The sequence below is a fragment of the Brachyhypopomus gauderio genome, chromosome 2 (assembly GCF_052324685.1).
Source record: "Brachyhypopomus gauderio isolate BG-103 chromosome 2, BGAUD_0.2, whole genome shotgun sequence".
NCBI lineage: Eukaryota > Metazoa > Chordata > Actinopteri > Gymnotiformes > Hypopomidae > Brachyhypopomus > Brachyhypopomus gauderio.
In genome coordinates this window covers 26306666-26321444 of record NC_135212.1, presented here as the reverse complement: position 1 = coordinate 26321444, position 14779 = coordinate 26306666, and the positions used below count along the sequence as shown (strand labels likewise).

Genomic DNA, 14779 nt, shown 5'->3' with positions numbered 1-14779 from the left:
CAGCCCCCCTGCATCAGAAACATGCACCACAAGTTAGTGGATTTTCTTTTTTCTTAATGTTTATATAATAAATTGGTATGAACAACTATAATTCCTTGTTCAACAGATTTTGGTAAAATTATAGCAAAGTGTATGATTCTTGAGTTCTTTTTATTACTCTTTTTAAATTTGGTAACACGTGTTGAATTTCATCCACTTCTTCTGGTATTCTGTTATATTCTGAATATTGTCTGGCCTAGTCATTTGATAAACAAAATAACATGTTGGCCAAGTTGGTTCTTTATCACAGGATTCATCCAAGTTATAGCATCCATGCAGATCACACACCAATATTTTTTTCAACCAAGATACATGGATGCTCAGGTGAAAATAGTCACTATAACTGTTTATAGCTATGGATTATATCCACATATTTTTGCCTAATGCTTTTCCCTTATGGTTTTACTGCGTATGTGTCCACCTGCACATAACCCCCAACACCTGCAGTCCAGCCAATCAGAGGCTTTTCATCTGAACAACAAAACAAAGATTAGGGTTGGGGTCACATCAAAAACAGGAAAGTAACTCTTCATAAGAAGAGCTACAGATGCATTGTGTGCTTAAAAGCAACTATTATGTTTAGTCTTTGGTTTTAAAAAGTTTTACAACCAAAAAAACATAAAAACAATATTAGTTCATTTAACATTTTCTGATCGTTCATAAAAAAAAAACAATCAATATATGACCAAGCATGCTTAACAATCCAGCACATTTACTCCTGATGTTGGCCTACTCAGGAATCCCTGCCACAGAGAGAATCTAAACCTGAATCCAAGATAAGATGGGCTCATGTTTGCAAAACCTTAATAAAGCACCAATCACATTTTTCTTGAATTTATGAAAACCATTTGTGATCAATTTAACAGACAGTGTACAAAACCAGTCACAGCTAAGTTTTGAACAAAAGGTGATCATTCATAGACAGGTGATCAAGACTCAGCAAATCCAGTTCAGTCAAGTCAACTTAAGCTTACATATAACATTTTACGTTTATAAAAGGATAACATTTTGCAATATATGTTAACCTGCAAACAAACAGGTGCTTGTGTTTCTAGCTATATGAAAAACGTAGGCCAAATACGAAATATGCAAAAGATCTAAAAATAATGCACCACAATTAAAAAACAGCTTAACACTTAGCGGTAAATAAATAGAAACGTTTAAGCTACGAAAATCAGACAGAGAAATGTAAGCAGTTAAACAAAATGGAATATATCCTTTTCCACGAATAGATTGTCGGGTTATTTTTCAGTCATTCTGGACATGCAATAGACAACATGCTACATGAGGACGGCATAGTCTGCTTTTCTGACGCTTTCCGAAGACACCTGTGGGACATTCCCCAGGGTACTGTCCAACACTTCGGACCATCGCATGTTTAATCCTATGAGACTACGTGTCTATGTGACACCCTGGGGAATATATTACATAGGTTAACAGCCTTTAAACGTCAACCCCACGTGTTCCTCGTTCCCACAACTTTTCTACTCGTCTCACAAAGCAAGAGTGCAGAAATCATTTGATGGCATGTGCTAATAGTCAATGATCCGAGAGGTGATTAAGCTGAACTTGCTTGAAACCATTAACGTTGCGCCGTCAAAAGAAACTGAAACATGGGCGCCATGACATCAGCTTTCTGCGAGTAAGACACATGCCACACGGCCAGCCGTCAAAGCCCCAGACGCGCATACATTATTGTGGCAACATTTGTTTCTGAAAGTTGATCAGCAGTAAAAAAAAGCTGTTTCAAAATAAGTTCGTTAGGACTAAGTAGCAAATGACAAACTTAGTCACAGCGTATTATAGTACTGTTACTGTCCCAAAATTTCACTCAGTTCCAAGAGCCAATCAAGCGTTGTCACATCTGACACCCAAGTATCTTTGCAACTATTACAAATCATTAAAAGTTAGATATTAAAAGTTAGATGAACGACCCACTGCAAACACCTGAACACAAGAATATGAGACTAGCGTTGAGCAAGAAGTGCATGCGCAACGTGCAGCCCATCTCCCCGTCAGTGATCACTCCATATTCAATGGTCAGTTAATCAACCATAATTACACTTTATCACGACTTTTATGACTGCTGTCGGGAAGTTTCGGTCTCTGAATGAGCTCGCCTACTGGAATTCACCCGGCGCTTTGCTGATCAACCATAAGAATATGAATTCTCAGCGAGTAAGGCGGAAAAAATTGAAAAAGAAGCCCCTCGGCGCCTGATCTCGACTACACATCGCATGGAGGTTGGAGAGTTTCGCCTATTAAAGGGCTCAGGACCTCGGTGTTTGCATGCGCGAGGACCTCCCCTTACTTCCTAATTCCTTCATTCGTCAAATTTAAGAAGTAAAGCCCTTTGACAGGAGCGCAGAGTACCTCATAAAGCTCCCCCGAAGCCATCCTTGGGTGAGGAACTTGAGCTGCGTGGTGTTACAGACTGCCTTGTTGGATTTTTTAATCGTTCTCTTGTTCGTTGGGTGAATCGGAGAGAGCCCCGATAGACGGGTATTAACAAACTGCCTTGTTATTCCGAGCCAGCCGCAGTAGCAGATCAGCAGACAGTGTCAATCGAGCACGGCTGCGATGGATTTAACTTGAAACAAACAAGTGGGAGAGAACGGGGCGGTGCTGCTGTATCCTGTTGAGTGGTTTACTGAAATTAGTCTACCTAATCATCTCAGAAATACCCCCACTGTGTCATAGTGTAGGGAGACCTCACAGACGAATAGCGACACGAACGGACTGCTTTGTGATAAGACTGCCATTGGTCGACAACAAAGCAGTAAGGTCCCTTTTACTTCACATGTTGAGTAAATGAAATTTTACGAACCTTAATTTATATATGACGACTTGTTTGTATTTCTAAGCATCAATGTTCTGCGTGGTGACAAGTCCAGTTGGGGCATGGTTAGTCACAAAAAGTCACAACTCTTATGTCACAGCATAATAATAACTGCATTATTGTCGTTATGGTTATGATTATAACAGCAATAGCAGGAAGAGAGAAGACTATAACAAAGATGTATAATGTATTATTATATGCATAATATGCATAATTTCATGCAAAAATCAGATTAAACACTGGCATTTAAATGCTGAATGAGCCACTAAAAGAAATAGAAAAACCTCTCTTGCTGTTTCACTAGGACATAACAAGTTGGGCACATTTTGTATTTTAAAACCACCATAAGCACTATAACTGCAAAGCATGAGTATGATACACTCTGGCTAACTAAAATACATAAAGCACTCAAGACTGCTGAACTGTTAAGACTTCATAGAGGCTGGCTGAAATTAACCTTTACACCACATCCTCGTCCTTCTCTTGTTACACACAACACAAGTGATCCTAACATCCCATCCTTCCCCACTACACTCATTATGTTATTGCCATTTATCAGTGCTGCAGTCCTCAAGAAAAAAAATGGCTTGATATGCAGTTAATGCAGAGATATCATACTGTGCTGCAGCATAAATAATGATAAAGGACTCTTGACACAATGTTGTTAGCTGACATCTCACTCCTAAAACACATCCTATCCTTCCTCATCACTCCAAATGAGAATTTCAACATCTTCATCTCAGACACCTCCATCTCCCTCACCTGTCTCTTTGTCAGTGCCACTGTCTCCAGTCCATACAACATAGCAGGTCTCACTACTGTCCTATAGATCTTTCCTTTCATTTTAGCCGACACCCTTCTATCACAGATCACCCCAGACACTTTATGCCATCCACACCACCCTGCCTGCACTCTCTTCTTTACCTCTCTTTCACTTCCTCCATTACTCTGTACCCTCGACCCTAAGCAGGTAAACTCAACAACCTTCACCAAATCAACTCCTTGTACCTGGACCTGTCCACCATCTGCCCTCTCATTCACACACATGTACTCTGTTTTACTCCTGCTCACTTTCATTCCCCTGCTCTCCAAAGCATATCTCCATCTTTCCAAGCTCACCTCCACCTGCTTCCTACTCTCACTACAGATCACAATGTCATCAGCAAACATCATAGTCCAAGGGCACTTCGGCATAACCTCGTCCGTCAGTCTGTCCATGACAATTGCGAACAGGAAGGGACTCAGGGCTGATCCCTGATGTAGTCCTACCCCCACTTTAAACCCGTCTGTCATTCCTACCGCACATCTCACTGCTGTCACACTATTCTCATACATATCCTGCACCACCCTCACATACTTTTCTGCTACTCCTCATACACTTCTCACTGTATCGACTTCCTCATACAATACCACAGCTCCTGTCTCGGTATTCTACAGGCATGAAAATCTGTCACCTTTCGGCGAAATTCGCCGTTTTGAAGTTGAAAAGGGTGACCTACGTGAATCGTGTAGATCCGATGAGTTTTTTGTTTGGGGGGGGGGGGGGGGGGGTCGGGAGATTATATGTATATATTTTAATTATCATATTGACTTAATAAGCAAACAGAGCACTTCCGAAATCGGCTATTTCAATGACAGTGAACAGTAGTTTCCGCCCAGAACCTTCATAGAGGCCAAATAGCGTTTCAATCATACCAACGTTCTTCATTCATGTTATTCATTTACTGCTAAGCGGGACGAGAAGCAGGACCTAGTGCTACACCGCGGACAAGTCAGAAGAGCGTACATTTACCACTACATTTACCAGATCGTACATTTACCACTACATTTACCAGATCGTACATTTACCACTACATTTACCAGATCGTACATTTACCAGATCGTACATTTTAATTGGGTTATTAATGGTCAATCGTTTTCATATTTTGCGGTAAAACAAAGTTACTGCCGTTCGCTACAGTGTTGAACACTGTCAGATCTAACCACAAGCTCTTGTGATAAATAGGCAGATAGATGGGCCTATTAAGTTCGCGTCAACCCCGTGTAGTTAACGGTGACATAAAATAAGAATCAAGATTTTTTTCTAGTATGTCTGTAGTTGTAACTGGTGAATCCAGGGACGTGTGATAACATTCGCACCAGGGCTGAAAAGGTTGAAGATGAAGTTGTAAACGCTTGTCGTTTGAGTCTACCCTGTGCTTTATCTCATGCTATAAAATAAAAACACGTGAACCCTGGTATTTTTACAATAATTTTCGCCGCTGATGTATTTATTGGTTCATTAAGACGTAATGGTTTTGACTGAGCCATCCGGAATGGCGAAAGCGGCTTCTTGCGTTTACGGATTGCGTTTACATTGAATCCATTGACATGACAGTCAAAAAAATTTTTTTTATGGATTTTACTATATTTTACGGAGCCCGTAAGGTGACATCATGTAAAAAATAAATAAATAATGCGTGGCCACGACTTATTAACGCGTGGTTTATTTTTTCACAGCAAAGCAAGCAGATCCCAGGGATGTTCGCGAACTGACTGCCCAAGGAAGGTAAACCTGGCTTTATATAAAGTAATACTTAATTATCTTGTTCGCACGCGTTAGTAAGTCGTTCGCATGCGTTAGTAAGTCGTGGCCACGCGTTATTATATTTTTTACATGATGTCACCTTACGAGCTCCGTAATATTTGGCATCACCTGTCGCTGTATCCCCGTACACCAGCAGCCACCAGCAGCCACCCCAACCCCCCCGTCGCAGTATACCCATGACGTCACATGTCAACGCCCCCCCCACATGTCAACGCCCCGTCGCCGTATCCCCATGACGTCACAACATGCCCCGCCCCCCGGTCTTCTCACCTTTTTAACCCCTGACCCATTTTCATGCCTGATTCTATCATAAGCTTTCTCTAAGTCAACAAACACACAATGTAGTATGATGTATAGTATGGCGGTAGGAAAACTTGTGGCTTGGTGTGATAAAAATAAATTGGAGATAAATACAATGAAGACAGTAGAAATGGTGCTGGGCCCTCGGTCAGTTGGCAATTTTGACCCTGTGACCATTCATGGGCACACAATCGAGCAGGTGAGCTCTTTTAAATATCTCAGAGTTCATATAGATAGTGATCTGAGTTGGTGCACTTAGCTGGCATGAAACCATACTGCTGCTCACAGATCTCTACCTCTTCTCTAAGCCTAGCTTCCACTACTCTTTCCCAGATTTTCAGGCTGTGACTGTAAACTTTATTCCCCTGTAATTACTACAGCTATGAACGTTGCCCTTATTCTTGAAAATCGGCACCATTATGCTTCGTCTTCACTCCTCAGGCATCCTCTGACCTTCCAAGATTCTGTTAAACAACCCAGTCAAAAACTCCACTGCTGTCTCTCCGAAACATTTCCATGCCTCCACTGGAATATCATCCGGTCCAACTGCCTTACCACACTTCATTCTCCAAAGTGCAGCCCTTTACTTCCTCCTTGCTCACCTGAGGCACTTCCTGATTCACAACCTCTACCTCTTCTAACCTTCTTTCCCTTTCATTTTCTTGATTCATCAATTCCTCAAAATACTCCTTCCACCTTTCCAAGACACTCTCCTCACCAGACAATATATTTCCATCTTTATCCTTTATCATACTAACCTGCTGCCCATCCTGCCCATCACGGTTTCTCTGTCTGGCCAATCTGTACAGATCCTTTTCCCCTTCCTTAGTGTCCAACTTCTCATACAGCTTGCTATATGCCTTCTCTTTAGCTTCTGCCACTGCTCTCTTTGCCTTCCGACACATCTCCTTGTACCTCTGTCTACTTTATTCATCTCGCTGAAAATCCCAATTCTTTTTAGCCAACCGCTTTCCTCTCAAACTTTTCTGTGCTTCCTCATTCCACCACCACGACTCCTTGTCTATCTTCCTCTGTCCTGAGGTCACACCAAGTACCTTCCTATCCACATCCCTCACGGCATTTGAAGTATCATCCCAGGTATCCAGAACACCACCACCATTACCTAGTACCTGCCTCACCTCAACCATCCTACATATCACCATCCTATGCTGTTTAGCTACACTCTCCCCTGGGAACACCTTGCAATCACTAACCTCTTTCAGGTTTCGTCTCCTACAGAGGATATAGTCGACCTGTGTGCATCTTCCCCCACTCTTATACGTTACCTTGTGCTCTTCATTTCTTAAAGTAAGTGTTAACTACAGCCATCTTTATCCTTTTAGCTAAATCTACTACCATTTATCCTTCCATATTCCTTACATTAACACCATATCTACCCAACACCTCCTTTTGTGTGTTTGTACCTAATACCTGGCTGCAACAGCTTCCAGCTTCCTGCTGGAACCCTTGGCTGGTTGTAGATGAGACCTCACAACCCACAGCAGTGGGTTTCCTGTTTGTCTCTCTGTCTCACCCAGCGACAAAACAACTGAATGAGTCAAAACTACAGCACGTCATGTGGTTCAGACCTACTGAAGAACTGAATGAGACAGAACTACAGCACGTCATGTGGTTCAGACCTATTGAAGAACTGAATGAGTCAGAACTACAGCACGTCATGTAGTTCAGACCTACTGAAATGTATATCATCACCCAGCCCCCTCTCCTCTAGCTCCCAATTCAGGACAAAATTGCAGCATCCTCCTGCTCACTTTCAAAAGCTCTCCATAACCTTGGACACGATCCACATGGCCCATTCTGTTGGACACACCTCACATGACCCGTTCTGTTGGACACCTCACATCACCTGTTCTGTTGGACACACCTCACATGACCCGTTCTGTTGGACACCTCACATTACCCGTTCTGTTGGTCACACCTCACATCACCTGTTCTGTTGGACACACCTCACATTACCCGTTCTGTTGGACACACCTCACATGACCCGTTCTGTTGGACACACCTCACATGACCCGTTCTGTTGGACACCTCACATTACCCGTTCTGTTGGACACACCTCACATCACCCGTTCTGTTGGACACACCTCACATCACCCGTTCTGTTGGACACACCTCACATGACCCGTTCTGTTGGACACACCTCACATCACCTGTTCTGTTGGACACACCTCACATTACCTGTTCTGTTGGACACACCTCACATCACCTGTTCTGTTGGACACACCTCACATCACCTGTTCTGTTGGACACACCTCACATTACCTGTTCTGTTGGACACACCTCACATTACCCGTTCTGTTGGACACACCTCACATCACCTGTTCTGTTGGACACACCTCACATCACCTGTTCTGTTGGACACACCTCACATCACCTGTTCTGTTGGACACACCTCACATTACCTGTTCTGTTGGACACACCTCACATTACCTGTTCTGTTGGACACACCTCACATGACCCGTTCTGTTGGACACACCTCACATTACCCATTCTGTTGGACACACCTCACATCACCCGTTCTGTTGGACACACCTCACATCACCCGTTCTGTTGGACACACCTCACATGACCCGTTCATTTGGACACCTCACATTACCCGTTCTGTTGGACACACCTCACATCACCTGTTCTGTTGGACACACCTCACATTACCCGTTCTGTTGGACACACCTCACATCACCCGTTCTGTTGGACACACCTCACATCACCCGTTCTGTTGGACACACCTCACATCACCCGTTCTGTTGGACACACCTCACATCACCCGTTCTGTTGGACACACCTCACATCGCCTGTTCTGTTGGACACACCTCACATCGCCTGTTCTGTTGGACACACCTCACATCACCCGTTCTGTTGGACACACCTCACATCACCCGTTCTGTTGGACACACCTCACATCGCCTGTTCTGTTGGACACACCTCACATCACCTGTTCTGTTGGACACACCTCACATCACCTGTTCTGTTGGACACACCTCACATTACCTGTTCTGTTGGACACACCTCACATGACCCGTTCTGTTGGACACACCTCACATCACCCGTTCTGTTGGACACACCTCACATCACCCGTTCTGTTGGACACACCTCACATGACCCGTTCTGTTGGACACACCTCACATTACCCGTTCTGTTGGACACACCTCACATTACCTGTTCTGTTGGACACACCTCACATTGCCTGTTCTGTTGGACACACCTCACATTGTCCGTTCTGTTGGACACACCTCACATCACCCGTTCTGTTGGACACACCTCACATCACCCGTTCTGTTGGACACACCTCACATTACCTGTTCTGTTGGACACACCTCACATTGTCCGTTCTGTTGGACACACCTCACATTACCCGTTCTGTTGGACACACCTCACATTACCCGTTCTGTTGGACACACCTCACATCACCTGTTCTGTTGGACACACCTCACATTACCCGTTCTGTTACTTTTCTTGCCATAATTTCACTTCTCCCCATACAGCTGGGCTTTCAGTTTCACTAGCCACTGGTTCTACAATATAGACCAAAATATCTACCTTTAAAAAGATGAAAAGGACTCACTATGCACTAGTAGTATTTTCAGGGTAAAAATACAAACATTGTTTCAGTGTTATTGAATTACCTGTGAAACCAGCAGAACATTTTTACTGAACATTTTGCCCTCACTAAACCAATTAATGTGATTTCCTTATTGCCTGTTACTTCATTTTACAGCTTCCAAAAAGGGTCTCTTATATGAATCTTCATGAAAGAACAAGTTGACTGCTTCATTGCTGTTCTTTTGTTACAGTGATCCACTTCTTTCTTTGAGGTCTGCACACAAGGTACAAGGCACAACTGAGTGTTGGTTTTATCACCAGGTCCTGCTAGACAAAGTATAGTGAGTAAAAAGTATTTATATAAGTTCCTAGTGGCTCACTATAACATCCTATAACATCCTAAAACATACAGTCTATCCAGGGCCTATTTGATATTTTTGATTATTTGAATAAAGAAAAAAGATATAAACTGCAAATTAGTGGAAAGTAATTTTGTTGAAATTAAATCAAGGGAATGTGATAGTGACAGGAAGAGCAAGTTAGATTATTTTATTAAATATAAAAGAGTACACATAAAGGTTTTGAATCTTTTCAGTCTTTCATAACCATTACATATGTAGGCATAGGCATCCAGAGAGAGGTGCAGAAGAGCACATTGTGCATAGGAGGGCAAACTCTTAAGTGTAAGGCTGAGAGTGGGAGGGCATGGCAAGCCGAGATTGAGAGGGCGTGGCTTGGCCGAGAGTAAGAAGGGGTGGTTAGACCAGGGGTGGGAGGGCATGGCCTGGCTGAGAGTGGGAAGGTGTGGCCTGGCTAAGAGTGGGAGGGTGTGGCTTGGCTGTGAGTGAGAGGGGGTAGTGAGGCTGAGAGTATGAGGGGTGGCTGCTTCCATTAATGAATAAGAAATACTTTGTGACACTTTATATCCCCAAACGTTCTGTTCTATTTACATTGTAAGATGACAGTACAAGTAGATTTGTACTTTCATAAGCAAATCATAAGTGGATAGACATTGTTTGATTTGTCTACTTCAAACTGAGCAAATATACATGTCATGCAGATTTTATGGTAATGTTAGCTGTACAGTGTTGTGTATTACTAATATTATTCAAGGAAAGGGCACTTTGCCATTACAAACGCTTATGAATGTTTGCTTTCACCTGTTTATGTAGATGAGCATGTGAGAATGAAAACACTTAATAGCTATGTTTTGAGCCATATTTCCCACTTTCAAACAGTTTACAGTGTTTTTTAAAAGGATGTAAAATATTCAAAGAAGAAAATTGTTATGTAATCTGCTGTTTGTCTGCTCCCAATAATATTTACATCTCTCACAAACATTTAGGGCTTATTTTAAGGACACAGTTTTCATTGAGCTTGTCTGTGATATCAAAACATACAGCATTTATGAAATTTAATTCATGGAATGCACTATTGGGTTTCAGATATATCTTGAATTAACAGGCTAAGCTCATAAAATCTCAATCTCTAGAGTCAAAAGACATCAGATGGTAAGAGATTTTTACTTACAGCTGTGACAGTATATGAAGAATTTAATATTCTCTGTCATGTTGATCATTAATGCAGTAGTAGTTAATCTTCTAAGCCAACTTGTCAATGGGAGAAACCTTCTTTCATGTGGCCTTCTACAGACAAAGAGAACCTTTCATCAAACACTTTATTCAGAAATAAAGAAGCAGTTTGCCGTTTCCGTCACACTTGGCTGTACATCTGAAAGTAATCCTGTTCAGTAGTGAGACCCAGGCCAAGACATCTGCTCCTACTGCAATACTGGATCACTGCTGGGAAAATATGGGGAGATGACTTTAATAGAGCTGAAGAGATCTATTTTAATATTATTTTATGAAGAGAGAAATCTAGAGCAAACTCCACATATTTATAAAAGACCTAATCAAGATGCCTTTTAGCTGAACGATAAAAACATTAGTTAAAAAAAAAAAGCAACTTCATAGTTACTGACTCTGAGCTGATTTACGTGAACTTTGGAAGGTTAAAACTGTGCTGGCTGGTAGTGTCAGTAAAACCGAAGATGAACTGCTCTTGAAATGATCCTATTGAAGGATAATGTCAGCATGTTTTAATGAATTTCACCTGTAATGGCATAATAACAATCACAAGGCTTATATTAATGGTGAAGGCTGCATTTAGTTCTTTTGTAAAACTATGTATACCCACTTTATCCCCAAGAGGTGTAGCTCGCTGGCTGATCACGTGTCAGTTCAGATAAAGATAATAATTGATAATGCAACTGTATTTCAATGTCTCAGATTTTCTACACATAAGCAGTACATATAGTCAGGACTTTAAACTTAGCTGCAGATGTGCAGTAGAGGCCATTATAGTGGAAATGAATCACAGAAAGATGTTTGACTGTATATGCTGTTCATACCTGCAGTATTTCTGAAAAGATGGACAAGTAATTCTTGCACCCACAGGTGTCACCAGCACTGCACCACAATGGTCCTGGAAAGCATGGATTTCTCTACACGTAGCCCAGTGAACCTCGCTTTGAATAGCTGGATACACCTAGAAATGTTGATATAGGGCATCTCTTTACTCTTATGTGTGTTAAAATAGGCCTGAGCTTAAAGAACAAAGCACATGCTCATTGCCTAGTGCCACAGGCGACTTGTGAGTGTCACTTTGAATAGCTGTATTACAGAAGACCTGCCAGTACATGACCAAACCTCTGCATGTCGTGCACAATTACGAGACTATAACCCATCTTTTATCATGCACACTTTGCATTAGCCATAACGGTCGGGTTCTGGATGCTAGTCTGGATGTTTAAGGGTTGCAGACCAGTCTTCTTGCTGCAGCAGCACAGATGTCTCCACACACACCCGTATACATTTCTGCTGGTACAGCTACACCATAGCCACACCCATGCCATTGTCTGTGCTCTGTTTTGAAGATGGTTCACCATCCAAATAAGACCATGTCTGCAGTAGTCCTTAGATCTGAACAGGGTAGAAGGACCTGACATCCAGCACATGGCTACAGATGGAATATACAGTCTGTAATTGTGCACCCATAACACTAGTGTAATTAGTGTAACTGATATGAATGGTAGATATTCCTAAAAACTGCATGGGGAAGATCACAAGGTTGGTAAATAGCTTGTTGTTCTAATTTTGCCATTGGTGAATGTGTGCTTGGAAATGTAAAAAGTCATATACCTCCCAGGTGGCACATCTGAGTGGTGTTTGTTCATGAAATAAAAGTCATGACAATGCTGATGTTCACCATCAGGTCATATCAGAGCTGCATGGTTAGTTTGCTCTGTTTGTTTGTGCCTCTCACAGTTTAATCACCTTCAGGAAGAGCAGTGGAGCAGCAAAGTCAGTGTCATACTGGGTGATATTTCACATATAGGTAAAATGTACAGCAAGAAAACAGTCTCTTCATTCAAAATAATGCTTTGTGGATTTTTGGCTTATAAACAAGGAAGATAAGGGTATCTATGTAACAACCAGCAGGGAGTTAAATCTGAGAATGTGAGCTTGCATATATAGTGACAGATTATTGCCATGTATTGTTCCTTATTAACCACTAGATGGTGGTAGTGGATCACAGACCACACACACACACACACACACACACACACACACACACACACACACACACACACACACACACACACACACACACACACACACACAATTTAATAACTTTGCATGTTTTTCGTTTGTATTAAAACCTCAACGTCAGCCAAAATACTTCACTAAATAAAATATATGCACCATAATGTACAGATATTTATCCATTTTTATCACAGTATAGGTGTGAGAGGCACAATAAGGAAACTAATTAATTGAAGTTAAACAGTATAATTTTATAGTACATTTTATCTGATCTGCAACTAAAATAAGAATTCAGATTTTTTGGTAATGTAATATGCTCCCATAGCGGCAGTGATATAACACCCTGCTCAGTATTAAGCTGTGTAACGTGGGTGCAGCATTGTTGTTGACTGTTTTAAAAACAATTTATGCCTCCTGTCATGTGCATTCAAATCTGTTACTCCAGGATCTGAGCTGTGGTACAGAAAACCAGCACATCTTGACAGAGTGCCACTTAAATACTGTAGACTGCATTTAATCGAAAGCCCATTGGCCATATTGCTGTGAGGAATCAACCTCTTATTTCTAATTGTGATAAAGTATTATTGGCTGATTGGCTGCTCCAGTGCATAGTCAGCTGATCATCAGAACTTAAAGCGTTAGTAAATTAAGGAAAGCAAAGTGCATGATGAGTCAAATGTTTGGCAAAAGCTGTCAAATATTTGGAGAGAGTAAGTGTTCTTGAAGGGTTTTGGGGTAGGCATGTGTGAGACGGGGCTAATGTACCTCAGTGTGTTATCAGAGCAAAACAAATCTAAAAAGAACAAAAAGGCCTTTCACAGTCTCATCGTGTTCTCTGATTTTGGTAGGTGAAGGTTTGGTTGTCACAGACACACACACACACACACACCCACACACACTCACACACACACACACACACACACACACATACACAGAAAGTATAACTACTTCAGAAGGAGTCATAAGTGTTGGCTGGATGTGGTGAATTGAGGCTAATAAGCAGAAGGGCAGGCAGATCCCTGTGGCATATCCTTGAGGTAGATCCCCAGGGTAGATCCCTGTGCTTCTCTTCAGTCTGGTCCTGGGTCAGTAGATGGCAGAAAAACCCTTTGGAGGTTTTGTTGTCAATGAATCAAAATCCTTATGCATATGATACTAACAGTGTCCTACTGTATTGCTCTTTCTCCATAACAGACCTTTGACAAGTGATTGTAGGCCCGACATACTGCTAGTTATGTATGTCAAAGTGTAAAAGTATTTGAATTGCACATCTTCACCTTGTTAGACATTAGCCCATGCTGGGCATAGTTTTAATTGTGGTTGCAACCTGTGAGGAACAATTTCACCCCAAAGGCCAAGACTAGGACTGCATACTAAAAAGATGCACTGCTAATTCCAATTAGTGACTTGTTGTAGATTGGAGCCTGGGTCTTATAAAGAGCACATCTGGGTAGGCATGTTTAATTCACCTCTACTGGCCTCTTTCTGCGGGAGTACACTAAATATTAATTATTCAGCAAAAAAATAGCAAAGGTGTCAGTAGTAACTGCGTAATTTCTACCAGATCAGGAGTCTGGCATTAGAATAGCTTTAGAATAACCCCACAAACCATGGCAACCGTCCCTACATGGTGATGAACTGTGTTTACTTCTCTCTAATACATGAGACATATAGAGAACACAGCAGAAGGATGAATCCAACCGTTCTCTACAGTAACAGCACATCGTTCAGAGATAAACGATGCTTACCTTAAGTGATTAGGTCAAACGCAGGTGGAAAGGTTCACCTATAAATACGTAAAGGCATTTCTTTGGTGTGCCTTGTTGGTTAGGTTTTAAATGAATGCCC

The 14779-nt window shown here is 41.8% G+C and overlaps 1 protein-coding gene and 1 long non-coding RNA gene across 2 annotated transcripts in view; one reads left to right on the top strand and one right to left on the bottom strand.

The window, feature by feature from the left end:
• The window catches only part of LOC143495470 (chromodomain Y-like protein 2), a 32638-nt gene extending 30050 nt beyond the window's left edge, over positions 1 to 2588 (bottom strand). Inside the window, exon 1 of the mRNA XM_076992529.1 lies at positions 2413 to 2588. Within this exon, the coding sequence (XP_076848644.1) occupies positions 2413 to 2436 (24 nt within the window). The 5' untranslated portion in view covers positions 2437 to 2588. The remainder of the gene's footprint in view (positions 1 to 2412) is intronic.
• A 4-nt stretch (positions 2589 to 2592) lies between these two features.
• LOC143495558 (uncharacterized) overlaps positions 2593 to 14779 on the top strand; it is a 42854-nt gene continuing 30667 nt past the window's right edge. The window contains exon 1 of the long non-coding RNA XR_013125593.1: positions 2593 to 2818. This is a non-coding gene — a long non-coding RNA (uncharacterized LOC143495558). The remainder of the gene's footprint in view (positions 2819 to 14779) is intronic.